The sequence below is a fragment of the Mus pahari genome, chromosome 9 (genome assembly GCF_900095145.1).
Source record: "Mus pahari chromosome 9, PAHARI_EIJ_v1.1, whole genome shotgun sequence".
Lineage (NCBI taxonomy): Eukaryota > Metazoa > Chordata > Mammalia > Rodentia > Muridae > Mus > Mus pahari.
The window spans coordinates 25733630-25761276 of NC_034598.1; the positions used below are offsets into that span (position 1 = coordinate 25733630).

A 27647-nucleotide genomic window follows, 5' to 3' on the forward strand; every position below is an offset into this window, starting at 1 on the left:
AGCACACACACAATGTGTGCTTATACACACATATCTTCTGGGGTTCTCATGCATATATATATGTATACACACACACACAAACACACACACACTCACACACACACACACCCCAGTGGGAGGCCATGGTTCTCAAAACTCAGTAGGTTTGGGAGGGCAGGGGAACTCAGGTAAAGAATTAAGTGGTTCCTAGCTCAGATCTGGTCTTGTGGCTGAAGGAAGCACTGACAGAAGGGGTGGGGGAGGGGTCTCCAAGGTCAAGGTCAGGCCAGGAAAGAACAGAGTGGAGCAAGCTCTAAGTGATTGCAAGTACACAGATGAGTGTAGATACCTATGCGGGCCCGGAGGACAGCATGGGAGTGAGTCTGTAGAGGGGCCGTGGAGGTGCATCCCTGTTATCCCAGCATGCATTGGGCAAGGTAGAAGAATCTTGAGGGCAGCCTGAGCTGCATGGCAGCATCCTGTCTCAGAAAGCTAACCCCTTAAAAGCCACAAATGAAACTCCACCCAAAGAAAACAATACAAACCACACAGAAACAAAACTCCAGGCAAGTAAGTTGCAAACAAAACACCAACAAGACAGAATCAAGGGAGCCTATGAATAACGCAGCACAGCAGCGGGGAAAGCCCTGGGGGAAAGAGGCTGAGAGGATTCCATGGGACACACCAACAGATGCAGGAGCATATCCCGAGGTTAGGAGGATCTGGGCTTGTGCATGCCCTGCCCATGTTTCAGGTGTGTTAGCTGGTGGGCATAACTGGACCAGGTGTATCAGCTGCAGTGCACACAAGTGCAGAATGGGCCAAACTTCCTTCCACTTGCTAAAGTCATTTTAGACGTTGGATTTCCCTTACTTATCTACCTGCCCGCCCACCCATCTACCCTGGGCTGCTGAAGCACAGGGGGCCAAAGTTCCTGCCTCCAGACTAGGAGAACCGCAAGGCAAGCTGGGTTAGACTTGGGTCCACACTTTAGTATGGACGGCCCTCACAATCTCTAAAAAGCACCGAGGCTTACAGAGGGAAGTGGCTGGTTGGACACTTGCCACTTGTATCTGCAACTCCAGCCCTTCCCCACCCCCATCCCTGGGCCCTGGAGACGCTGTACCGCCCGCCGCCCCTCGGGGGCGCTGCTGGGCGGGGAGCTCGCTCAGCCGCCCGCCTCGCCTTGGGCTCAGCATTCACTCTAGCAAGCGGCGTGTACAGCCGGCTCCCTGGGCTCCCGGAGTCCCGCTTGCTCCCAGAGCACTCCAGCAGTCTCGTTTTGCTCTTGCCCGGCTCGACGGCGACATGGGTGTCCCCACGGTCCCAGAGGCCAGCAGCCGCCCGCGCTGGAGAACCCTGCTCCTCGCTATTTTCCTGGCTGCATCCAGAGGTAAGATCAACAGGCAGTGGGGTGCTAGGGAGAGCGCTAGGGCGTACAGCCTGGTAGTGTAGCGGGAGACTCGGGCAGGAGGGGAGTGCCCTGAATCCCCTCAGCCTGCGGTAACCTCCACCCTACCGCTGCTCCGCTGGGACAGCCCAGCAGGGTGCAGTGGTGCCTCCATCCCTCATCAGGCACATCTTTAATTGCTAACAGCTGCCAAAACAGCAGGCACGGGTGTCCCTTTGGGACCGGCCTGCCAGACACTTCCCTGACTGGAGAGTCCAGAGCAGGGGCCATGAAGAACTTCTGCAAGGCAGGAGATGGTCCGGAGGAGAATCACCCGGTCCTATAGTGGTTGCTGAGTGCATTTTGACACCCGGGGCATCTCCCTGCCTTCTGGCACCAGAGTCTGAGAGGACTTAGGGGGTGTGGTGCCGTGACCTGGTATCCTATCCCCCTTTGACACTCGTGTGTGAGTCTTGATGGACACTCCCAAATCTGAGCCTGTTTGTCACCTGCTCTGTACTGAAAGTCTAATGACCCTTTTGAGTGATCCGTGGGTTCCTGCCATTTAACCTTATTGCAGCTGAGGAGCTGATTTGGATGAGTAAGAAAGACAGGGTGGGGGGGACACTCCCCTGAGCCCAGCAACCAGTTCATGCAAGGGGCTTGGATAACTCCTCGGCAGGGAGACAGAAATCCCACACAGGGAAGGTGTCCCTTCCAAAGTCTGGACTCACAGTCTGTACATTGTCCCAGGACACAGCGGCTCCCCAGAGCCCAGTCCTTGTTTGTGCTTGTGCAGAAAAGATCTCAAGGCAGAAGGGGGGATACCCCGATAGTTGCCCAAACAGTAGACAGATGGGTCCCCTGAGACAGCCTGCCTGACACTTCCCTGCTCAGAACCCAGGGCACAGGTAGCTTCTGTAAGGCAGGGGAGAGGGAGGGTCCAGGGACATCATTAGATCCTAGAGGGAGTCACCATTGTCAGATGGAAGGCTCAGCCTGGCAGAGGGGGCCAATGGCTGCATCAGAAAAGAGGGAAGAGGGTTAAAAGGGAGGAGACAGGGAACTAACTCCTTATCAGTCCTGGGAGGCTGGCCTGGACTTCTGATAAGAAAGAAGGCGCCCGCCCCTGCACCCTACAGACAGAAGGACTGAAGCCCTGGCCTGCAGTTCCTCATCACAGGCAAGCCTGTGGCAGGAATGGGGTGGTGATACAGGCGGGGGCTGATTCACTCCCAACCCCAAGGCTCCTCACAGGGCATAGCTTCTAAGAACGGAGGACAGTGGCAGGCAGGAAGGCCAGTATGGCATCTACCTCAGCCTACTACTATCCTTCTCCCAGGTGACGCCACGAGGCCCCCTTTCCTTGCCTCTTCCCTACCCTTACTAGAATGAGATGCTTTCTGGTCAGCAGCCCCAGTTTGGGAAACTAAGTCCTAGAGCTTCCAAGCAGGGAGGGTTGGCAGCTTGCAGAACTTCCAGCAGCAGCAGAGAGGCCCTGAGGGGGGGAGCTTGGGCTCCCTCATCCCGCAGGAGATCGCCTACTGCATTTGCGGACTCCAGCTGCTTGGTGAGCTGAAGGCTGGCTGCCTCCCTTCAGCTTCCGGGGAGGTGATCAGGGATCCAGGAAGCTTTTGGGAAAGGAACAAGAGGAAACTTTTAGCCTGGAGCTGATCTGACCTCAGCTATACTGACTGGCTATACTTTAAGTCATAACTCACGTCTTCCTTCTCTTTCCTGGAGCAGACCTGGTCAGGAGGTCTGGGGACTGACCAGCTTTCCCTCCCTCCCCCCCCCCCCAGCATCGGGGCTGGGTTACGTTGGAAAGAATTGTGTTTGGGGCAGGGTGAGACAGGGAGGGGGTATCTGGGGGACTTCAAACAGTCAGAGTTTAGGAGGTACTTGGAGTATATGGAACACACTCCTTTCCTGGCCTGACATGGACTGATGGGGAGGGAGGGGGGCCCCAGACCCCAAGGGGTGCAGAACCTCTTCCCCACAAGTGTCCCTAAGATTTGAGGAAGTTACTACCCTGCCTGACCTTAGTCTGACCCAGGAGGTCCATTCGCGTGGGGGAGCACTGGTGTCCCAGAGAAGGGCAGCTGTCTTCCCCTTCATGGTAAACAAGCCTGCAAGGCCCGATTGAGTAAACTCCATCCTGAAAGCCTCGGCTCCTGTGGCTCTTAGGAAATCCTTAAGCCCCGCCCAGCAGCCTGAGGGTAGAGATGGCCCTCATGGGATGCCCAGGGGCCAGAAACATGATGGAGGGTGGAGCTGGGAGGCTGCAAGGCAGCTGTGGATCTAGGGAAGAGGAACCAAAGAGAAGCTAAAGTAGTCAGAGGGTTCGCAGGGCCCATGTGGTCTATTGGTACTGACCGAGCCTGCTGTTTTAAACTTGAGGTCCTAGGTTCAAAAGCAGCTATTGCCCAGGTCCAGTGGCCTTGCCAGAAGTTAGTACTGGCTTCTCATACCTATGGATTCTTTTGGAGAGTCTGGTTGGACCATGGCCTTCCTGGTGTTTAAGCGAGGACTCTGGTGTATATCTATCTGCACCCCAGTGCTTCCTCCGCTCCAGAGTAACTGTTTCATGGCTAGACCTGTATTCAAATCTTAGCTGGCCGTCTGTGAGCTGGGCAAGCTTTTCAGCATCCTTGGTCAAGCCTCCATCTGTGATTTAGGATGGCGTTCTATCTCCCCCTTAGACACAGCTGTGAGGAGCTGAGGGGCAAGACTTCCTGGGGTGCCTGGTCCTTGGGATGCTGGTAGTGCATCATCATCTCCTGGTTTCTGGGGACTCCATACTAGTGGTTTTCCATCTGAGCTTCTGCTGCCTACAGAGCCCTGATGAGTGCCTGGGACTTAGCCATGAGAAATATCACTGGGAATGCATTTTCCAGAGTCCTAGCATCTAAAGGATCCCCAGGCTGGTTCTAGCCTACCCTTTTGAACTGGAGTCTGAAATGGCCAGAGGGGTGCCTAGAGGTTCAGCCTGGCCTAGGTGTGCTTACTTTGGGGGGGGGGGGTCGCTCACATCCCATCTCCATACTTGGACCAGTTGCTGTTGACCACCTCCAGAGGGAAGCCAGCGATGCTATGCTCCCAACAGGTCATTCAGTAATGAACTTGTTGCTTCTTGCTACTAGCCAAGCCCTCCCTGTGGCTTTTGTATAGAGGGTCTCAGCTTCCAAGGGGACCCTGGGTCAGCTACTCCCTCACCATGGGGCTCCAAGCACACACTTCCCCCAGCTGAGCAGCGATCAGGCTGATCTCCCCGTGAAGAAGTTACAGCTAGCTGATGCTCTCCCAGAGGAGGAGGAGGAGAGGGAGGAGGAGGGTAATTCCCCTCAGTGCATTCTGGGTTCATTTGCTTATCACCCTTACGTAGTATCTGTTTTTCCTTTAGATCTATACTTTTCTTTAAAGTAAAAAAATTTTAAAGGAAATTTTAAGTCTGTGTCACAGGTGGAAAATTAGTGTCACTGGCCCTAAATAGAACATATAAAAGAGCACCGTTGGCAAGCCAAATAAAGGAATTAAACGTTAGCTGGAAACTCAGCCTGGACAAGGCTCAGCATGTAAAACCTGTCACTGTCTCTTACAGAAATGAATGAAGTAAAAATTAAACAGGACATTTTGGAGAGAGTGCCACCAACTAGGACTTTCCTTTTGACATAGTCCGAGCTGAGGTAATACTGAAATGGGAACAGCCAACTCTCTTTATGATTCAGTGTTATTTAACGTAAAATCAAAAGCAAAACTACTTGAGTTAGTACAGCTGCCGGGCAAACTGAGCCCTCATTGGCCAGGTCAGCTGTCCATCTGTGGGAGGGAGGCGGAGCCAGGCTCTGTTTACTTCTAGTCTCTGGCGAAAGCATCTGCTTCGCTCAGGCCTGGGTTTACATTTTGTCCACAGACTTACTCTCTGTGAGACTCTAGACAGCCTTCTTTTGTGCTTTGGTGCCCTAACTCAAACACCTATTTCATGAGCTTGAGAATTATTAAATAAACAAGCCCATGTGCGCATGCTTAGAACACTGTCACCAAGTGAGCCCCTTGCATGGATGGAATCAAATCTTAGGAAGTCTCCCTGGCCTTACCCCCTGAGGACCTGTTTGAAGTGGCAATGGGGTTGAGTTCTCCGAGAGCCTCCCCTCCCACCCACCCCTAAGGCCCTGGCCCATTGCCCAGGTCCTCCCCTGGAGGCTTGGTGGCTAAGGCCTCTACTGGATGCCTGCTGGTTTCCCCAAGACGCTGGAAGTGCGGCTTCCTCCCATAGAACCCTGCTTCCCCTTCCCACCCTTCTTGGTCTATATGAATGGACACTTCCTGCTGGGGCAGGGATCAATAAACACATCTGAGATACCCTTTGTCCTCATTAGCTCAGAAGCCTCCACGGAGACCTGCTGGCTTCAGCCTGTACCCTTCACCCCGGGGACATTTCCTTTGGGTTTTTGATGCCTCTGTTTTCCCTCTGTCCCTTACATCTCTATAAAGGTAGAGCCCAGCTTTTCCCCTTCGTGCACCTGGAGAAGATCCCTGGAAACGGGACCTGTGAGCTGGGACCAATCCCCATGCTTGGAAGGCCAGAGCCGCATCTCTCTCTTTCATTAAATGTGAGGCTCATAGCGGCAGACAGTCAAATAATTGTTTACTTGGCAAGCCAGCAGCTGGACAGACCTCAGCTGTCTGAGGGTGGGGCCTTCCTGGCTGGACCAATCAAGCTCGGACCCACCCCCAAAAACTGGTGTGTTGCCTTGGTGACCGTGGGTAAAGCTAGCATGCCTGTCAAGGAAACCGATACTAAAGTCTGTCCACACCCACGCACACACCCATCCCCTGTATGCCCACAGAGCCTGGTGTGTGGTGAGTCTCCAAAACAAGACCGGGGAGGAGGCTAAGAGTGCCTTTGAAACTTTCCCCGGAGGCCTGTGGAGACCTGTCGCCAGCACCAAGACTGGATGGTCCCCTCAGGGGGCTCTGTGCTCCACAGCCTGTGCCTTGAGCTAAATATCTGGAATGAAAGAATGTTTTGGTTTGGGTCTGAGGAGCAGAAAAGGATAGTTGCAGCTCTGAGTGTAGGGGGTCAGCTCTGGGTCAACTCCTCCTAGGAGCTGAAAGATGGAATGTTAGCTCCACCCACCTAGGGGAGCAGGGTTGGAGGGAGGGCTCTTCCTGTTTGCCCCCTAGCTGAAAGTGTGGGGTCTCCCATTCAGCTACAGAGGTGGGGGTGGGGCTGTGTGTGTGTGGGGTGTGTGGCCTCTACCAGGTCACTATCTCTCCAGTCAGTCTTATCTTTAAAATGAAGACTAGGCCTAGCATGGCACAACCACCTATAGTCCCAGTGCTGGGGCCTAGGAAGCAGGAGGATCACAAGACCAGCCTGGGCTCCAGCCTTCAGCCTTTGCTACCGTGTTTTAAACCAGCTGGAGTTGCACAGCAAAAGGCTCAAGAGACAAAAACATAACCAATCAATCCCTAAGACTCAACAGAAGTATAATAGTAGTAGAGGTACTAGGAGGAGAAGTAATGATAGTAATAATAATAAATGATTTTAAAACAAAAATATATGGAATCGGGGATTATACCCACCTCAGGATAGAGTACCCCATGTATCAGAAATGACTCTGAGGGGTCTGGGGAGGTGGCTTGGGGTTAAGAGCTCTTGCTGCTTTTCCAGAGGACCTGGGTTTGGTTCCCAGCATCCTCCACATCAGGTGGCTCACAGCCGTCTGTAATTCCAGCTCCAGGAGATCGGACACCTCGGGCCTCTCTGTGTGTGTTCATAGACCTGAGAGCGGAGCTCACGGGCTTCAGGACATGGGACTCCCTTAACTGCAGACGAAGAGGAAAGTGGCCCAGGGAAGCGTGGGATCTGCATAGGTTCGTGTAGTTACCCAGGCCAGCATCGGAGGCCCCGGGGCCCAGGAATCTTGCTGTCTAGGACGGAGTCCAGTCTCCAGATCTGGAATTTTCCTAGCTCACAGCTTCCGTCCTGCAGGTGTAGGGTGGTCTTAGTGGCAGCAGGGGACTTGTCCCCAAGGGCAGTGCTCTTCATTGATACATGCTCTGGCCAGGGCTTGGGCACTTTCCTGTCCCACATAAACTCAGCTACCCTAGAGCCAGGGGCCTTCCTCCCCACCCACTTTCCTGCTCTCCTGGACAATAACCCAGGTGGCCTATGGGATCAGCAGCTGACAATGAGCTACATCCTCCTGCCAAGTAATTATAATTCCAGCCAGGCTACATGCTGCCCAACAGTGTGTGTGGTGTGTGTGTGTGTGTGTGTGTGTGTGTGTGTGCGTGCGCGCGCGCGCTTCAGACACAAGGAATGCTTCTGACCCTCCCGTTCTCTGTCAGAACAAACCCTGTGTCTTTTCTGCCCACTCATCCTAATGAGGCCTCTAACCCTAAATTCTGACATTCCAACCCAACCCCAGTGATCCAAGGACAGCGTCCCCTTCCCTCTAACTCAGGAGACATGTACTGGGGAATGGAAGTGCATGTGGGCAGTCGGGATGGAACCACGCCCCCTCTCCTGCTCTCTCCATGGTCCCTTGACCATGAAATGAGCTTGGATCCCTTACCCCTGCTCCGATGCAGACCTGAGCTTGGAAAACCATTGCTTCAGCTCTGAGGGCTCTCAGCTTGGCACCCCAAACCCCAACCCCTAGTTTCAGAGACACTCCTGTTACGTGTGAGTCCCACCTCGTTCCTGCCTTTGTTTCTAAGCATCTTGCCCCTTGTCCTGCCGCCTTTAACCCGCTGCAGGCCTGAGGCCTGGCCTCTGCCTTGCCTGCCCTCCTGACAGCCCCCAGGGTCTGTGGGCTGGGCAAAGGCTGATGGAACTAAATTGGCTGCAAGAACAGTGATGTCTCTCAGGCAGGAGCCGTTGAACAGCGGAGAGAGGGGGCTAGGAGAGCTGCCCAATGGCTGTGGGGATAGGGCAGATATATTGCCACTCTTTGTGGGTGGGTTCCTTCTGTGGATGTCTGGGAGGCCCCTTTCCCAGGTAGCCCTAGGTAGTCTCTGTTAGAGCCATGGTTTAGTGACCATAACCAGTCCATACAGGCCCGTAAGGGAACCTCCAGGCTGCCGTGGACAAAGCCAGCTACTTGCCGTCTTAAAGAAAAGCTGGGAGCCAAGTTGTTCACATGAAATCCCCACTTAAAAATCATTTGATGTGTCTGGAAGTTTTGCTAGAGTACATGTCTGTGCGCCATGTCTGAGGAGGCCAGAAAAGGGCATTGGGGATCCCTTGGAACTGGAGTTAGAGACAGCTAGCTGTGAGCTACCACGTGGGTGCTGGGAATTCAACCCAGGTCCTCTGGAAGAGCAGCCAGTGCTTTTAATCATTGTGCCAACTCCCTGAGTTGTAAATCCATACCTTTTCAAGTCAGCAACCCCACAAAACAAAGGGGGGAAAAAGTACATTAAGGGTCAGATGCAAGGTCTGAAGGCTAGAGGGGCTCTGTGGGCTTCCAGCTTGGCAATGGTCCACGCCAGGGTTGAAGCCAGACTCCAGTGGTCCCCTTGCTGTGGGATGGTGAATGAGCAAGCTGCTTTACTCTGTCTATGGACTTGGTCTCCTCATGAGTGAAGTAGGAAGGCTCCAGCCCTACTCTCTCTGGCTGTCACAGGCACCACACACACCCGGGCATCCCTGCATCACACAGTTTTCTGGGAAGCCTGTTTGTCTTGAGGTTGCTATGGTTCCGGCCCTGATTCCAGACCTGCTGCAACTTCAGCCAAACCACTTTCCCTTCCTGGGCCTGCCACTGCCTGAAAAGGAGATCGTATCTCACCAAAGATGGTCTGAAATCTCTGCTCACCTTGGCAACAACATTCCAGAAATCTCTTTCTGTGTGTAAGCAGAGCTGGCGGCTGGCTCCGGAATGCCTGTCTTCCTTATTTTGTAGGCCTAAGACTCTGCTCTTCCAGGCATTCTCTGGGACCTTCCTACTGTCATTTACACACACAAGCCCTCTAGTACTAGAGCATCAGCTCTCACTAGCCGTTCGTATTTTTGTGACAAAGAGTTTGAAGCTAGTATCTGCGTATTTCTTGAATTGCAGAGAATACTTTGAGAACAGTCATGTGAATGATTCCCGTCCTGGCTGTAACACCCACCGGCTTCCACCGATGTTTTTTATTTTTGTCTTGCAATGAGTCTGTGGCTCAGCCTTGTGACTCAGTGTCACTGGACTCCAGCCCTGCCTGCACCAATTCCAAAAGCCATACCGGGCTGCTGTTCTCTGCATTCCACCAAGCTGTTAGAACTTTGGGGGTTCCCAGCGTGGCTCCAAGGGTCCTGGGCTCTGAGGGCAGAGAGCATCAGAGGAGGGGGTTCAGGTGTACCTTTGGATGGAGCAGTCAAAAGAGTGTACACTCAATACACGTAGGCTCTGTGTGTGTGTGTGTGTGTGTGTGTGTGTGTGAGAGAGAGAGAGAGAGAGAGAGAGAGAGAGAGAGAGAGACTCTTGCACATGCGCAGTCATGTGTATGGAGGTCAGAGGACAACCTCAGCTGTCATTGTTTGACTTTTAAAATATTTATGTATTTGTGTGTGGGTGCATGTGTGTACATACAACTCATGGCATGTGTGTGGAGGCAAACTTGCAGGAACTAGTTATCTTCCTCCACCTTGTGAATTAAACTCAGGTCATTAGGCCTGGTGGGAGGTTTCCTGTCTACCTTTTCAGACAGTGTGGTGGCTTGTATATGCTCAGCCCAGGGAGTGGCACTATTAGGAGGTATGGCCTTGTTGAAGTAGGTGTGTCACTGTGGGTTCGGGCTTTAAGACCCTCATCCTAGCTGCCTAGAAGTCAGTCTTCTGCTAGCAGTCTTTCAGATGAAGATGTAGAACTCTCAGCTCCTCCTGCACCCTGCCTGCCTGGATGCTGCCATGTTCCCGCCTTGATGATAATGGACTGAACCTCTGAACCTGTAAGCCAGCCCCAATGAACTGTTGTCTACAAGCTGCCTTGGTCATGGTGTCTGTTCACAGCAGTAAAACCGTAACTAAGACAGACAGGGTCTCTCATGCGTTTGGAACTTTGCCAGGTCTATCTAACTGGCCATTCTAGGTACCTGCCTGCTTCTCCCTCCCCACTCAGCATCATTGGAGCTACAGGCCTGTCCTAACATCTCCAGAATTTTACCTGAGTTCTAAGGGTCCAAACTTGGATCCTCATGGTTTCGGAGGCAAATATTTTTCTGACTGAGCTGTGACCCCCGACCCTCCATTTGTCATCTCTTCCGTATTCTAAACCTTTTCCCTATTTGTTAGACCTCCCGTACCCCCTGCAGTGTAAGTTAAAACCAGAGCAAGGCTGAGCTGTGATGACCAGAGCCCTCAGCATCCCCATCTTTCCTTCCATTCCACTCCGTGCGGCAGTGAGCATCTTTCTTCTTACAGGGGAGAAGACAGGCTCACATGGTTAGTTAGAGGAACGGGGTGTCCAGCTCATATTCCCGTCTCTAAAGAGTGAACTTGGGCTGGGGATATGGCTCAGCTGGTAGAGCACTTCCCCAGTATACACAGAGTCCTGGGTCTGAGACGCTGTGCCTTTTAAACTGGGTTGCTGGCCTATATTCATAATCTCAGCTCTTGAGAGGTAGAGACAGGGAGATCAGTTCAGGGTCATTTTCAGCTACGTAGTATGTCTGGGGTGAACCATCAGCTGAAGCAGTAGGGGAATGAGAGCCGAGGCTATGGTAGACAAGAGGTTTTTTTTTTTTTATCTGCTTAGGGCAGAGGACTGCATTTGGGTGAGTGGCGGGTACGGAACATGAGGACCTGTCACGCGTTCCTCATCCCTGTCCCCCACACGCTTCAACTTTCACTGCTTCCCTACCATTGTGCCTAAGTCGAAATGCTCGCCTTTAAATTCTCACTCAAAGTCCAAAGACGGGGGAGGGGGGAATGCCCAGCCCCAAAGGGCAATTTTTTTCCCCTCCCAAGTCTCTGAAAACTGGGTACTGGTTTGTCTCTGCCCACAGGGTCCTTAATGCAGGCTTGCCTGCTCTGCTGGGTCACTGGCTGTCAAGCTGAGGTTGGGTACCAGACACTGGCCCCATCTGTGTGGACATTCAGTTAGTGCTCGGGGAGATGGCCACGCAAGAAGGCATTGGCTGGATGAGGAGAGGGGGTGGGTAGAAGATGCCGGCACCCCTCAGCGTGACCAAAGACCGAGGCCTTCCATTCTCCTCTGTACCTCCTCCTTGTGCTGGGCAGAGTTGTCCACGGTGGGGCCATTGCCTGCCAGGGAGTTGGGGCTGGGACTCATGCTCTACTTGGGAGAAGGCCCCATGTTGGCTGGCTGGCCTTTTGTCTGGCTCCCCTCCCACTTGGGAGGCCTGGAGGCTTCTCCCATGTGGGTCTTGGAGTGTTTACTAAGCAAGAGGCCAAGGCTCAGGGTCTGGCTTGCCCAGGGTCTGGCTTGCAGGGAAAGGCTGAAGTCAAGCTCTCTCATCCGGAGGGCAGCAAGTAGTAGTGCTCACTCAGGCACATGACAGGGGTTCTCGTCTCTCTGAACAGGTCTGGTAGCCGCCTTCAGGGTCGCCACTCCATATTCTCTCTATGTGTGTCCCGAGGGTCAGAACGCCACCCTCACCTGCAGGATTCTGGGCCCCGTGTCCAAAGGGCACGATGTGACCGTCTACAAGACATGGTACCTCAGCTCACGAGGCGAGGTCCAGATGTGCAAAGAACACCGGCCCATACGCAACTTGACATCACAGCACCTTCATCAGCACCACGGAGGCCACCTGGAAGCCAACGCCAGCCATGACCAACCCCAGAAGCATGGGCTGGAGTTAGCTTCTGACCACCATGGTAACTTCTCTATCACCCTGCACAACGTGACCCTGAGGGACAGTGGCCTCTACTGCTGCCTGGTGATAGAATTCAAGCACCACCACCCAGAACAACGGTTCTACGGGTCCATGGAGCTACAGGTACAGGCAGGTGAGGTATTCTGCACAGGCGGCCATGGTTTGGGAGTCCAGGCAGGTGGGCGGGAGGGCCAGTGGGGCTGGTGAGGTATCTGTGTGTCTGCCGCTTGACTGCTCATTTTGTGTAAGAAGTGGGTGCATGCGTGTGGGGTACAGATGTGCGATTATCTTGTGTGTGTGTCTCTATTTGTGACAGAGTGACCTTTTTTCTTTTTTCTTTTTCTTTTAATGTAAGAGGGTGTGTGTATCTGAACCTACAGTGTCACCACTCATGAGAAAACGCAGGCAAATGGGGGACTGAATGTGCCCTGAGTTTGAGTTGATCCTGGTCAAATGGCTGGGAGGCGAGTGTGTGTGTGTGTGTGTCCAGCTAGAATGTCAGACATGTGTACAGGCATACAGACTCCCCTGGGCGAGCACTACCAGGCAGGCATTCGCATGCATTCCTGTGAAAGGTGAGAGAGGAGTCACTAGCCTCGACTCACCTCCGAGACCTCACGGGCCTTACACTCACCTAATAGACCTCTCTTTGTTCCCGCAGGCAAAGGCTCGGGGTCCACATGCACGGCGTCTAATGAGCAGGACAGCGACAGTAAGGACTCTCTCACCTGCAGATCCCCATTCCCCTCTCTGCTGCCTCATTTCCCTGACCCTTCTTGACTGTGGCCTCCGAAGCCCCTGCACCTGTCACTGATCACTCTGTGAAGTAGGCACCACCAGCCGCCGTGCAGAGGGGACACACATTCGCTGCCCCGTGGCACAGCAGGGACTGGATTGTAGCCTTTCTAGTTCTGTTCACAGCCCAACTCCCCTGCCTGTGGGAGGAGACTAGGCAGGCAGAGCAGAGGGTGGCTGTCAGCCCCGGTGCTGGCCCAGAGAGAAACCTTATGGGTGAGTTACAGGGCTTTGCTCTCAAGGAGGCTGGGGACATAGAGGTTCATCTGAGAATGCCCCGTGGCGTATAGATAGTAGACAAGGGGATATGTCTCACAGTGCCCAACACTTCTATGAAAAGAGGGCTGTGGCTTACAGGTTTGTTAGGCATCCAATGTGAGCCAGCCCTTGCTTAGGCCCTGGAGAGGCAGAAGGAAAAATTGTGATCCTGGTCTTTAGACAAACATGAGGGTTTGAGCTAGAATGGGGACAACTGAGTTACAGCCTAAACTCAAGCCCCAGCTCAATGACCGAGACGACTTTCTACTCCAATTACTTATATTTTTCAAACCAACCGACCACCCCACCGTGGTTTGCTGACTTGAATGGGAGCCACGGCAGTGTGGTGGTGGACCTTGGGTTTGAGCCCCTCTGCCACACACCCTGCTGAGCTCGAGTGTCCATGCCATCCTCACTTCCTCTCTCAGCATCCTCTTCTGTCCCTCCACTCTGAGCAATCACCCTGGTCCTGCTTCTTCTTCTTCAAGAACAAGGCAAACTGCTGCTTCCGCTACTGCCTGCATGCCACGGGTGGGGAAATGAGGTCCAGGGAGAGCCTGGCTGGTCTGGAACTTGCTACGTAGACCAGGCTAGCCTCACATTTGGAGCAGTCCTCCTGCCTCTGCCTCCCAACTTCTGGGATCCCAGGTGTGAACCACCACACCCGGCTTCAGCAGGACGTTTTTGAAAAGAAGCCACATGCTTTCAGTCTTGAGGACAGAGACACCGATGGTAGAGCGTTTCAGGCTGAGGCGGCTTGGGACTTTTCTGCTCCTGAGACTCTAAGGGTGAGGCGGAAGCCTTGAACTTGACCTCTGAGGTGGGTTCATCTTTCTTCTCCACACACCTCCATCCTTGGGTTTTGATGTTTAAATCCTCTCCTATTCTTGGGGCTGGGAAATCTCTCTCTCTGGCTCCTGTTTCCTTGAGCGATTGTCCATTGAATTGGTTTGTTGAGGTGCAAAAGAACACGCTTGCTTGAGGGTAGTGGATGACCTTGATGACCTGATATCCCCTTCTATATTCCTGGCTCCAGTAATATATATTTCTAATATATTAGATACTATACATAGCTAATATATATATAATATGTATCTAATATATATTCTAGTAGTCTAGACATTAGGCATCTTCTCTCTCTCTCTCTCACACACATATATGTATACACACACATACACACACACACACACACACACATATATGAATGATATGTGTGCTGCACTTTTGGGAGTACGTGTGGAGAATCTGGGTAGTTCTATTACTTCTTGCATCACTTCTCCATTGAGGAATGGGAATAAGTACATCCCTTTAACAGGGAAGCAAATGCTACCTAAGCACTTGCCTTGGGGATGGGAAACACACTGTGTCTCAGGCCCAGGAAGCTGGAGAACAAAACAGTAGGAAGAGGGGAAGACTGTGGTGGACTCGCGGCCACCAGCCTCCAAGTACAGTCCCAGCGCCATGGAGGCATGGGCTCCTATTTCCTGATATACACGAGGCCTAACGTCTCAGGGCAGCACATTCACTTCTGTGCCAAGGCAGGATGGGAACTGACAGCGGACATGGCTGGGTTTCTTAATGTGTTTAGCACTGGCCACCCATGCCATTGCTAAGCAGGCCCTGTGGCCAGCCACTGAGAACTATTCTCTACTGCTCAATTACCTTTGGTAGGTCCCAGCCTCAACTCTCAGAGCTCAACCACAGCATTCCCTGGGTCTATTAATGACGCTTCCAGGCGAGATCTTTGAGTTCTCCCTTTCTAATTCCAGACTGAGTGGCTAACTGTTATTTTACGGAAGAGTAGCTACATTAGAGTAGGTAAAAATCCAAGTGGGTTTCAGGTAAGAGGAAGTGTTAAGGGGTAACTAAGGGAAGGAGCCTGGCATTTGATAGCATTGCCACGGGGCTTTGGATTTCCCCTGAGATCAGGACAGGCCTGTGCAGCCTGTCTCTGTACCCGTCCCATCCCTAACGTGGCAGGCTATGCCAGACACTTTCCCCAGACTCCTTTGCATATACCCACAGGGTACTTGGCAGGCCCTGGACATAGACTGAGCAAGCTGAGGCTCCCCGGCCTGCCTGCTACGGAAGAGCCTGGCACATGCCATTGGGGTGGTTTTGGCAACGGCTTACACCAATGTCTCATCACCTTCCCAGGAAAAGCCTGGCTCCCAATGGTAACTAAGCTTTCTCCGCAATGGGTGTCTCCTTAGAGTAAGGGGAACTGAAGTCAGCCTGGCTTTATAAAGGAATCCTGAGCCCACACATACACCTCCAGAGCCTGTCCCACCATAGCCCGGACAATAACTGCAGCGTATAAGGAGACAGGCTCTGTGAGTGAGCAGGCTCTGCTCATAGAGGGCAGGATTGCCACTGGCAGACCAGAGGGTCAGGCAGGGAGGTCCTGGCCAAACCTCCAAGGCAGCTTATGAGCACCTGGCTAACTGCATCACACGTTGCTTAGTAACCGTGGGATGAGAGACGAGTGCGTTGGCAGCCAGTTCTCAGATTGCCCACAGTAAGGTCCTAGGATGCAGTTTAGCCACACTGCACAGTGTGAATTACAGAACGTTCTTACTTTCAATATCCCACGTTCAAGTGCAGCCACATTAAAACCTGCAGGGAATCTGCTTTACTGTGGATTGCAACTTCCTTTGCAATCCGCCCAGCAACTGGTCCTGTTTCCGTACCAACGGGTACTTCTAAAGTGCCTGCCAAAGGTCTGCTCGGTTCCGTATCGCTCACCGGGAGCATACTTATGCTTCCAGGTTGCTTAGCACACAGTGGGATAAAAATGGCCTTTGTTCCCAAGTAAAGTGCAGAGGCAGCGTAAAGACCAAAGCACATCCGGTTCCCAGAACTCTCTGGAGGTGAACCGATCCTATGACAAGAGATCCTACCCATGTTTTGGCAGAGAGAAAGGTTCAAATTGGGAAGGAAATGGGCTTACGCTAGTTGTGGTTCCAAGGGCTCATCTGTTCCCAGCTAAACTGCTGGAGTCAGCAGATGGACTGAAATAAACCAAGCCCCCCATGACACAGGGCTCATGCAGAGACATGGCCCTTTCTGAGACAGTTTTACACCAGTCTGGGAAGCTTGCACGCAGTGCTCTCTGGCTCAGTGCTGTGACGCTAAGTGTTTAGGTCCAGATGTCCTGTCTGGGTGAGCGGAGATCTGAGCCTAAGGGGTTCTTGCTGCAGAAAGAGGACTGTTGAAAACGGAAGTAAACAATGTCACCACCAGACAGGGATGTCTCCATCAATTTTGGGAAAGCTGTGCATAACAGAGCTCTGGAAAGAGCGAGGCGGGTCTCTGTGTAGGCAGAGATGTCCAAACTGTGCTTGTGTGCTGGGACAAGGTTCTCCGGTGACCCCATCAGACAAGACCAGATCGAGGTAGGCTAGGACTGTGTGAGGGGACCTGGGTTGAGGGGAAGGCAGGGACTTTTGAATTTTGATTATGTGTATACATTACTGTGTGTGCATGTGTATATGTGTACATACAGAACCAGAGGTTGACACTGGGAATATTCCTTAATTGCGCTCTCCTGAAGTTGATGAGTCAGGTTCTCTTACTGAGTCTACAGCTTATCGTTAGGTGATAGAGCAGGCCCGTGATCCCCAGCGATTCTCCCGTGTCCACCTCCCCCACCGGTGGGGTTTACAGCTACACGTGGCCACACCTGGCATTTTAGAAGGGTTCTGGTCCTCATGCTTGTGGGCTGAGCCTTTTCTCTAGCCCCTTGAGTATTTTTAAACGTGTGCCTTTATTTTTGTCTATTTAAAGATATAAAACAAAAATGACATTTCTCTAGCCTTCCTCCTGCCTTAAGTGCTGGGATAGACCTCAGACCTCGGGGGCTATGCATCTAGCCAAGTGCTTCACATTTTATCCTCTTGGTGTGTGTGTGTGTGTGTGTGTGTGTGATCAAGAGGTCATGTTTCAGGGGGCCTCACCCTAGACAGCTCAAGGATCCCTCAAAGGATGGCCTGAGGTTCGTTTTATTTTTTAGACAGGGTCTGTCTATGTAGTCCTGGCTGTCCTAGAACTCACTATGTAGATCAGGCTGGCTGGCCTTGAACTCAAAGAGAGATCCACCAGCCTCTGCCTCTGCTGGGCTAGGATTAAAGTTGTGTGCCATCATGCCAGGTGAGGCTGGAGTCCTTTTTGTTCATTGCAGCAAGACGTTCATCTTTCAGTGTTAGCAGTTAGCATCTTTCACTGTTGTGCAACAGTGCTGTTCTAATCTGTTTTCGTTGCGCGGGCCCCTTCTGGTCTCAAGCCCTGGCGTTTGGTATGAAGGGCCTTTTGGTGGACACTCTGAGGTCCAGGAAAGTCGAGCTCTCCCTTGTAGGCAGGATGCGGGGGGTTGCTGTCTCTTCTTTGGAGCTGCCTCTGTCGTGGGCAACAGGCCTCACTTCCCTGTGCCTCGTGGGGTCAGGGGCATAGGACTGTCTTTGAAAGGAGGTCACTAGCCCTCCCTGGCTTCTGCAGGTCACTAAGGGACTGGCTATGGGGCGCTGCTGCCCGGGCCTCTCATCCTCTCTATTCTGAACGGGCACACACCAATGCCTCATTCTCTTTCCTCTTTCCATTAAGAGCCGGGCTCCAGATGGGAACTAAGCTTTCTCCGCAATGGGTGCCTCCTTGGAGTACGGGGAACAGAAGTCAGGCTGGCTTTATGAAGGTTTCCTGAGCCTCTGTGCTCATTCCGTGCCTCAGTTTCTCTTCGGGAGAAACAGCAGGAAGGGGACCCTCACGTCAACTGCTTTTGTCCTTGCAGGCATCACGGCTGCGGCCCTGGCCACCGGCGCCTGCATCGTGGGAATCCTCTGCCTCCCCCTTATCCTGCTGCTGGTCTATAAGCAGAGGCAGGTGGTCTCTCACCGCCGTAAGTACCGTCCTCTGGGATGGTGATGGGGCTCGTGGCCAGTGAAGGCTTGGGACCTGAGGGTTGCACCGTCCTTCTCCACCCTTCCTGCCAGGAGCTGGCTCTGTGGCTGTGAGAGAAGGGCTTACGTGTGCCTTTCTCTGGGCCCGATGCCTGCCAGCTGCTTTGGTACCCAGACAGGGCTGGCTTGGCACTCTCCATGCCAATGAATAGGTGACCACCCAGAAGGATGGGGTTAACTCAAACTGGTTTATAAAGATGACTCTGCTCAGAGATCTCTTAGAGACCTGCTTGAGCCTGTGGGCGGGTTTGTTTTGTAATGGGCAACAAAAACCCAGGCTCAGGGACTTAACTAACCAAACGTAGTCGCAGGACACTGAGTGCAGAGCTGAAGTGGCCCCCAACTGATGGGGGGGGTACGCTGCCAGGAACTGTGTCCTGTTATTACCTCTGGGCCTCACTTAGTCACCAAAGCAACTCAAATAGGGGACATTGCGATCCTCACTTTATTGATGGACAAACCGAGGCCAAGGAAGGTCCCCTAACTTCCCTAATGAAACACACTATAAATAAACAGTAGAGCCAGGCCACAAATACCAATCACATCCTTTGCTGGGGGACGATGCCTCTCGTCTGCCCTGGCCTTTCCTACGAGCCTTGTTCAGTCTGCATTCTCTGAGAGGTGGGGGTCTGGAGGGGGGAGTCCTCTGCTCTTACATTCCCCCCCACCCCAGCCTCTTCCTTCTGCTTAGCTGCAGAAGGTAATTGAGGGAAGGACCATTGTCACCAGGTCGTACCAGATTTCCTCTGGCCTCCCCTTCACCTCCCAATCAGCCTGCCATCCCCCCTTCCCCTCTTTCCTGGAGGCCCAGCCTGGAGCCCCACAGTGGGCCACCTCACCCTTCCTCCCAGACTGTTCCATCCAGTTATGACGCTGCTGCAGCCTGCCTGTGAGTGTCTCCAGAGTGGTGACAGGTCAGAGGGAAGGAGGAACGCAGGGCTCTGCACTGGGAAGAGATGGCTTGAAGAGCCACCTAGTCCCCCTTCCCAGAGTTGGGGAGGCCAGGCTCTGGAGGGATTCCTAGGTGCTTTCTGTTCCCTTTGCCCACACCACCGCACTGCCTGGTCATGTGGTCAGATCAGAGGGACAAGAACTGTAAAGCAGACCTTTCTGGTGGGGGCTGCAAGCGCATATAGAGACTTCCCCCAGCCTTTTGGTGGCTCTGGCCTTTCTTGCAAGGTCTCTGCAGGTTTCCATTCTGCTCAGGGGATCTAGTGGGATGGAGATGGCTGGAGGAAAGTGTGTGTATGTGCGCATGCATGTGCATGTGTGTATATGTGTGTGTCTGTCTGTCTGTGTGTCTCTGTGTGTGAGTTTGTGTATAGTGTGTGTATGGGCATGCATGTGTGAGAGTATGTGGATGAGTCTGTATGTGAGTGTGTGTATGAGTGTATATGTGACAGTGTGCATATGCATGAGTATGTGTGTGGGCGTATGTATATGTGTGTATGTGTTTGTGTGTATGTGAGTGTGTGTATGAGTATGTATGAGTATGTATGAGAGTGTATATATGAGTGTGTATGTGAGTGGTATGTGAGTGTGTGCATGAGTGTATTGAGTGTGTGTGTGTGCCTGTGTGTATGTGTGAGAGTGTGCATATGTGTATGAGTATGTATGTGGGTGTATGTATGTATATGTGTGTATATATTTGTGAGTGTATATGTGTGTGTGTATGAGTGTGTATGGGTGTGTGTGAGTGTGTGAGAGTATATATGTATGAGTATGTGTGAGAGTGTACTTATGTGTATGAGTGTGTATGTGAGTGTGTGCATGAGTATGTTGAGTGTGTGTGTGTGCCTGTGTGTATGTGTGAGAGTGTGCATATTTGTATGAGTGTAATAGTGTGTGTATGTGTACGAGTGTGTGCAGGTGTGTGTGTGTGTGTGTGTGTGTGTGTGTGTTTTACCAGGCCAGAATGCCATTCATGTGAGATACTATAGACAGATCCCAGTTCATCTATTTCATGCACACTCACTTTAATTACTGGCTGCAAACTTCCCTCTGTCCCAGGAAGACACATGACCTGGACTTAGAGAAGAGCACCATGGTGACGATGGATTGGAATGGGGTACACCTCATGCCATGTTGAGTGTAGAAATAAGCCTTGTCCTGTGCAAGAGTAAGGATGTGCCATGTACAGTAACAGGAAAGGAACAAGAATCTATGTTCTAGTGCACACCTTTAATCCCAATGCTCAGGAGGCAGAGGCAGAAGGAGCTCTGTAAATTCAAGGCTAGCCTGGTCTACATAGTGAGTTCTAGGACAGCCAGAGTTACATAGTAACTCTGCTTTTGCTCAAAAGCAAAGCAAAGCAAAGCAAACAAAACCAACAAAAAACAAAGCAAAATGATCATCTAAAGCAAATATTTTCAAGTCATTACTCTGCCTTCAAATGAAAACCCCCAATTTATCCTGTGAATCCATTCAGACTCAGTGACAGAAACATAAGATGCCAGAAGCTGTTAGTGCTTAGAAAGACAAAGTGCCACAGGATGAGACACCCGGGGAGTCACCGATCCACTCCACCCCAGAGTAGCAACCGAAAGCATCCAGCGAGTCTCACTGTGTCACCCCGCTGCAGCAAGCCCACGGAAGGTTAGCTCATAGTACATGGCGCACTAACTCGGGGCTTTCAGCTTGCAGCTCTGAGTCCTGGGCTGGGCACTGGATTGCCTAGGAATGAGCATGCTCAGGACAGAAGGAAAGAGAAGGCAGCTCAGTGCCCCCCAGCTCTAAGGTGGAGGTCACCCTCTTTACCCCAGAGCCAAGTGGTGAGGATGAGCTAGGCCCACACAGCCTGACTGTCACAGAGCCACCTTGTCAGCAGAAGTGAATTAGATTTCAGGAACCCTATGCAACTTCCCTGTGCTCGTCTTGCAGATGCACCCTCCTACCCCCTCCCCCTCCCTCCTCCCTCCCCCTTCCCCAGTCCATTTCCCCATGTAAACCTCCTGCTACAAGAAGGATCTGCAGGAGGGTGTGGGGAGCTGCAGAAAAGAGGGAAGTTGGTGTTGCTGCATCTGGGCAGTGGCCAGTTTTAGGGGGACCCTAAGGATGGGCTGAGTGGGTAGAGAGGCTGAGGAGTGATGGGGAGACTGAGGGAAGAAAGAACCTTCTAATTCTAAGACCTGACCTTGAACTATCCACCCAACAAGTTGTGGCTAAGGACCAGAGAGACAACTTCCTGACAGAAGGCAGAGTCAGCGGCACACGCAGGGGCCTGGGTTTCGGTGGAAACTTAGATTCTCAAGGTCTGACTGAGGACACGCTTCCCTCAGGCACAAAAGTAGCTCTGCCTTGGGTCCACCTGCTGGACAGACACGTGGAACTCAGTCCTTCCCAGGGAACACTACAGGGTCCTGGGGTGTAGCCTCCACAAGGCTTCTGTCCTGTGACCAGCTCTTCTGTCTCTCTGTAGGTGCCCAGGAGCTGGTGAGGATGGACAGGTGAGTCCCATGGTGACTTTGAGAAACTTCTTGGGACCAGGGAAGGGGTATTTCTATGTGATGTGAGGCTCCTGCTCAGCACAAGACAGAGCTGGCTGGAGCTGCATCTGGCATATCTGGGTTGGTAGGCTGCTCTGTGTACCACCTTCACCCCTCCATGCCCTGATTCTTATTGGACATGCTTTGGTGAGCACTTCTGGGAATCAGTAATCCGTAATCAGTGACTTAGGATGGGGAAGAGTGGAAGTCCCTGGCTGGAACAGATACTGTAACATGCAAAGGAAGTTCATGGCCCAGACCCAGTCCTGTTCATGGTTGGGGCTTGGCCGTGCCAGTCACTCCAAGAGGAAGCTGTCTAGTTGAACATGAAAGAGCAAGTTAGTAGCTGCTCTGAGCAGGGGTGGGGTTGTGGGGGTTGCATCAGATGATGGGCAGGCAGGACGACATTAGTTATCTGTGGTTGGCCATGGGCTGGCTTAGATGGGCTCAGCAATTAGCCAGCTCTAGAAGTTTGGTCTCTGTCCTACAAAGTGTTCAGAGGAGACAGCTTCTCAGATAGGTTTAAAAAAAAAAAAGTTCTACCCATGATCCCACTAGGACCTCAGAGAACTGGACAGCTTTCACAAGTTGTCCTCGTCCCAGCCAGAGATCAATAATGAAAGGGGGTCGGGGGGAGGCAGGGAGGACAGGGTGCTCTCGGTGGCACGGATCTCCCGGTGGCACTGATCATTCCCAATTCTGTTTCTCTAGCGGCAACACCCAAGGGATCGAAAACCCAGGCTACGAGACCACTCCACCCTACCAGGGGATGCCGGAGGCCAAGACCAGGCCTCCACTGTCCTATGTGGCCCAGCGGCAACCTTCCGAGTCAGGGCGGTACCTACTCTCTGACCCCAGCACACCTCTGTCGCCTCCAGGCCCTGGGGATGTCTTTTTCCCATCCCTAGGTGAGTGTCACACGGTTTTACAGCCCTAGGACTGACCAATGTTAGGACCTAAGCTCTGCAGCCCCGCGGTCCCCCCCCCCACGCCCACCCCTGTCCCTGGGGAATCTTCATGGTGTAGAGTTGAACAAGGAGACACAGACTGTTCCCCCTCCACCATTCACTTCTTTATCTTTTCTTTTACAGATCCGGTCCCTGACTCCCCTAACTCTGAAGCCATCTAAACCAGCTGGGGGACCATGGACCATGGTACCTGGGTCAGGGACAGGGGAACTTGATCTATGGCTGGCCCTCGGACAGTCTTTTAGGCACTGACTCCAGCTTCCTCGCTCCTGCTCTGAGCCTAGACTCTGCTTTTACAAGATGCACAGACCCTCCCCTATCTCTTTCAGACGCTACTTGGGGGGCAGGGAGAAGATGCTGGATTTTGCTCATTGCTGTTCTCAGGATCTCGGGATGCCGAGTTCTCCCTAGAGACTGGACTTCGCCAGCCACAGATGTCAAATGGCCTGCATCCTACGAACGTCTGGCTTGGCAATGAGCCTTTCTTCATGGAAACCAGTAGCCCGGAGGGGATGAGGTGGGCACCTTGCCACCCTCCCGGGCGAGAGACACAGATGTGGGAGACTCCTGGCCACTGTGGGGGTGTGGCTGGCCTGTTTGTTTACCTGAGGATGTTCCTCTGTTGGCCTGACTATCCTCCCCTGGATTCTGGAGCCTGGCCGGCTTATGTCCCACAAGAGGAACATCTCAGCAGCCATCCACCTGCAACCTGAGGGTCTGCCAGCTTCATGGCTCTGGGCTCTCATTGCCTGCGTGGCTGTCCACAGGGCTCAGTGGCCAGAGGCTTTGAAACAGGAAGTATATGTCAGATTCAGGAACCACTGTGAGCTCACTAGCGTCTTGAGCAATGTGAGGCCTGGACCGGCGGACATGGAGGGAGGGTGGCAAGAGGATGATGGGGACGATGAGAGAGGGGAGACACGCTCCCTTCCTGTCCTTGTCATATCCGCCACGCCCACTATTCAGTGTGCAGCAATGGCAAAGGTGATTGACCTCCACAATGTCTTAATGATGCTGGGCCACTTCTAAGTGTGGAAGAGATGCTATTAAAAGCAGTATGTGGCGATGGCTGCAAACAGCTCTGAGTGGATTGGAGGCACTGGCTTTAAGGCCCTGGAGGGGCAGGGCCTGGTATGGGGGTAGGGATGGGAGGGCCTAGGGAATCACTCCGCTTCTGACCACTGTTCTTCTGAGCCTCACCTCAGGGTGACCTCCAGGCACACAGAAGAGCTGGTCCCTGGTCTGATGCTGCTCTTGGCTCTCATCTCCAGGGTCTGGCATGACCTGAGCACACAGGGGGAGTCTTCAGAAAGGATTTTAGAGCATGAAGAGAAAGGGTAGCTCTTGTGAGGTAGGGATGGGGCAGCTGATGTTTGAGAGTGAGGATATGGCTGGGCAGATCACTCTCCAGTCTCTAGAGGGACAGTGGCCCCAAGCCTGGGAGAGCAGCAGCCCAGTGGTACCATATGTCTTCCTGCAGCTTCCACTGGCTGGGCTGAACTGGGCCTGGGTAGGAAAGCTCCTTTTCTGGGCCTGCAGCCGGGGAGAACCCCATTCGTCCCTGAGGACAGATGGATGGGGAGAGAAGAGAGTTTCAGGCTGGGAAGCAGCAATAAGCTACCCGCTGGGGACCCAGACAAGTTGTCTGAGAAGGTCCAAGATGTGGGATACCAGTTATGCTGCCTGGGGCTTGGGGATCCTTAGAGGCTTTGTATCATCATCCTAGGAGTGTCAGGGTGGCCAGGACATCAAAGCCATGACTCCTGTCTTATCCGCAGGGTCCCCTCTTCTGCTCTATCCATTTCCAGAGACTATGCAGTTACTATAGACAGAATGCGTTGTTCTTTTTGGCTTTGGGGATAATGGGCTGGCGAGGTGTCAGCTGTTCAGTGGCAGGGCTGTGAGGCCTGTCAAAGGCTAGAACCCACAGACCAGCTGAACGATGAGTATAGCCTGTCCCCTGGGGGAGCCTGACCTGTCTCCAGCCTTAAGCTTCAGACCTCACTACCCAGATGACTTCTAAGAATTTGCCTGTGGGGACCCCTGCATGGCTGCAGCTCCGTGGAAAGGAGAGGAAGCCCCCGGCAGAAAGAACCACTCACTTCCTGCCCAGCTTCCTCCTGTAAGGCTCGAGTCTCATCTTCTTGGGACCCTGCAAGCAAAGGCATGTCAGCTTGGTGGTTTCCTGTTTTGGGTGAAGTTCTATGTAGTCTGGGTTCTGTCTACATCCATGAACTTGAGTGCTACCCCCCTTGCTGCTCCTGTAGGGACAGCTGCAGGATCTTGGGAGCGGGAAATGGAGGTGCCCTGAGGTGCTAGCCTTGGGGTAAAAGATGGGGTGGTGATGAGACACAGTGGGGAACTGAGCTCCCCAAGAAGAGGGAGGAGCCCTGTAGCCTCAAGGGCCATATTTCGTTCTTGGTACCAGCAAAAGCCTAGAGAGTGAAGTCTGTATTTTGAGGAGGTAACTCATCCTTAGGAAATCCATCAGAAATTTGGAGGGGGGTGCTTTCTCTATCTCTGGAGGGTTTCTACCTTTCTCTGATAAAGCTCTCCCTGGGACTGGAATGGGAGAAACCAGGAGGAAAGAAGTCTGATACAGCAGGGGCTTCTTGACAAGCCATAGGGCCACTGGTAGCTGTTGTGGACCAAGCTGACCCTGCCTTGGACCAACTTCTCAAAAGAGCTGCCCTGGGGCTACCCTACTTCTGCCGGAACGAGGTTGAGAGCCTGGGAAGGGGCTGAGCACTAGCTCCTTCTTGGAGAACTGCTCCCTGGAGGAAGGACTTGGAGGAGGTGACTTGGCTATGGGCTGCTGAGGGCCCTTTGTCTCTCCTAACCTGGGCACTCTTAGGAGGCTTCCTCCTGGAAAAGGCTTTCCTGGGTGTGAGCTGGAGCGGTGCCCATGCCAGGACTGAACCTGCCATGGCGGGAGCTGAACTAGAAATTTCTCAGGGAACTAAAATAGGCAAAAGAGGAACTGGGGGAGGAGGGTGCCAGGCAGGATGGGAGGGGGGAGGGAAGGGCGGTGCAAAAGTCTTCTGAAACACACACAGACCAGCTGAGTGCCAGTCCCAGACCACAGAGAATACGGGTCATGAGAATACTCATGTTCTGCATGCTTGCTGCTTTACCCTGGCACTTTTCACCATGAATGCGAGTCCTGGGAGTCCTGGGAGGGTGAGGATTAATGCCAGCCTGGGGAGCTGATGGCTGACAGAGTCCTTGGGTAACTCGATTGAACCATGACCTCAGGATGCCACTCTGGGGATCTAGCTTTGTCTGTGCCCTGTGAGGATCTCTATAATGGCATTATTGCCAGGGGATAAACATTTCACTGGGTTTTGCTGTTCTGATTTGTTGGGTGTGGCTTCCTGGAAACTATGGTGAGAGGAATTCTGATAAGGATACAGCTGATAAGCAAGTTCTGAGATTGATTAGTAATGCCTGCCTTGGACTGGGTTGGGGTGTGGGGGGGTGGTGGCAGTATGAATGCCATGTCTTAATCATTTTGGCTAAAATATGCTTCCCAAAAGATTTCCATGTGTGCTCTTGTTTCTTTGACATCCTCCATATCAGTCTTGAAAGCCTTTCTGTGTGTATATGTATGATGTATGCATGTGTATATGTTTTTGTGTGTGCATATGGAAGCCAGAAATCACCACCGGGTGTCTTCCTCCATTCCTTTACAATGTTTTTTTTTTTTTTTTTAAAGATTTATTCACTTTATGAATGTTTTGCCTGAATGCATGCATAGGTGTCATGTACATGCCTGCTGGAACACTGGGAACTGGAGTTATAGGTGGTTATGAGCTATAGTGAGTCCTGGGAATCAAAGCTGGGTCTCCTGCAAGAGCAGCAAATTAAAAGACAGCTCCTAACCACTGGAGCTGCCTTTCCAGCTTTACCATTGTGCATTTTAAAGCATTTATTTAAAAATTTTATGTGCATGGTTTTTTTTTTGTTTTGTTTTTGTTTTTTTCTTTTTGGCCTGCATGTCTCTAAGAGTGTCAAGCGTATGCCTGGCACCTGTGGAGGCTGGGAGGGTCCCGGATCACTTGGGAATGGAGTTAGGGAATAGACAGTTGTGAGCTGCCACGTGGATGGAGTCAACGTGGATCCTCTGGAAGTACAGCAAGAGCCCTTAGCAGCTGAGCTGTCTCGTAAGTGCCCCCGTTCTCTTTTTGGCAGACCCTTCAGTGAATCTGGAGCTAAGCACTGAGCTCTGGGGACCTGCCTGTCCCTGCCCCACCCCACCCCCCAACCGCTGGGGTTATCGACTACACCCGGCCTGTGGGTGATGGGGATCTGAAATCTGGTTCCTCACGTGTGTGTGGCAAGCACTGTATCTGCTGAGCCGCCCCCACCCCCAAGCAAGAGTCTTTACCATCCGTGTTTAATGCAGAAGGAAATGGTGGTTCTGAAAGGTGCATGTTTTGTGGCTGGTGGGATTAATGTTGGCTCTCCTGCCTCTCAGGCCTAGCCCCTTTCCCATCATTGAACCAAACGGCCTTCTTGTCCATTGACCTGCTATCGCCTTCAACCTGTACACCCTGGGCTGCTGAGAGATGAACTTGACCCCGCAAGTTTACTATTACAGTTCAAGCCATACCAGGAATATATTCTTATTTATGCTCTGTCTTCTCTGGCCTTTTCATGACCCAGAGAACCTGTGCTAGTGTGGGGGCTTCTTCTACACCAGTTCTTGTCGCCCCCTTCCTGCCTGGGGATTTCTGGTAGACACAGAGTCCCTGCATTCTACCTGTTTGCATCAGGGAAAAGGGTAAGGGAACAGAGACCTTGCTCTGACCATGAACCCTAGAGGCTCAGCCAGCTGTGTGCCAACATCTGGGAAGTAGCAGAGTGTCCCCCAACAAGCAAGGTGCATTGCAGGTGCTGCTTGAGCGACGGCCCATCCTCCTGTTCTCCTGTAGCATATTTGATTAAAAACACAAGTCAAGCCGGGCCTGGTGGCACATGCCTTTAA

At 52.5% G+C, this 27647-nt stretch overlaps 2 protein-coding genes across 5 annotated transcripts in view; one reads left to right on the forward strand and one right to left on the reverse strand.

Annotated features, from left to right (window-relative positions):
- Cdh23 (cadherin related 23) overlaps window positions 1–27647 on the reverse strand; it is a 386464-nt gene that overhangs the window by 42633 nt on the left and 316184 nt on the right. The window lies entirely within an intron of this gene.
- On the forward strand, window positions 1127–23738 carry Vsir (V-set immunoregulatory receptor). The gene is made up of 7 exons (XM_021205130.1): window positions 1127–1372; window positions 11907–12335; window positions 12864–12914; window positions 18039–18146; window positions 21626–21653; window positions 22404–22600; window positions 22784–23738. The coding sequence occupies exons 1-7, from the start codon at window positions 1288–1290 to the stop codon at window positions 22819–22821; spliced, it is 936 nt and encodes a 311-aa protein (XP_021060789.1). The 5' UTR covers window positions 1127–1287; the 3' UTR covers window positions 22822–23738.

Coding starts and splice junctions, on each gene's coding strand:
- Vsir (XM_021205130.1), top strand. CDS start 1,288: ATGGGTGTCCCCACGGTCCCAGAGGCCAGCAGCCGCCCGCGCTGGAGA. Junction 12,336..12,863: donor GGAGCTACAGGTACAGGCAG/GTGAGGTATTCT, acceptor TTGTTCCCGCAG/GCAAAGGCTCGGGGTCCACA. Junction 21,654..22,403: donor GAGCTGGTGAGGATGGACAG/GTGAGTCCCATG, acceptor CTGTTTCTCTAG/CGGCAACACCCAAGGGATCG.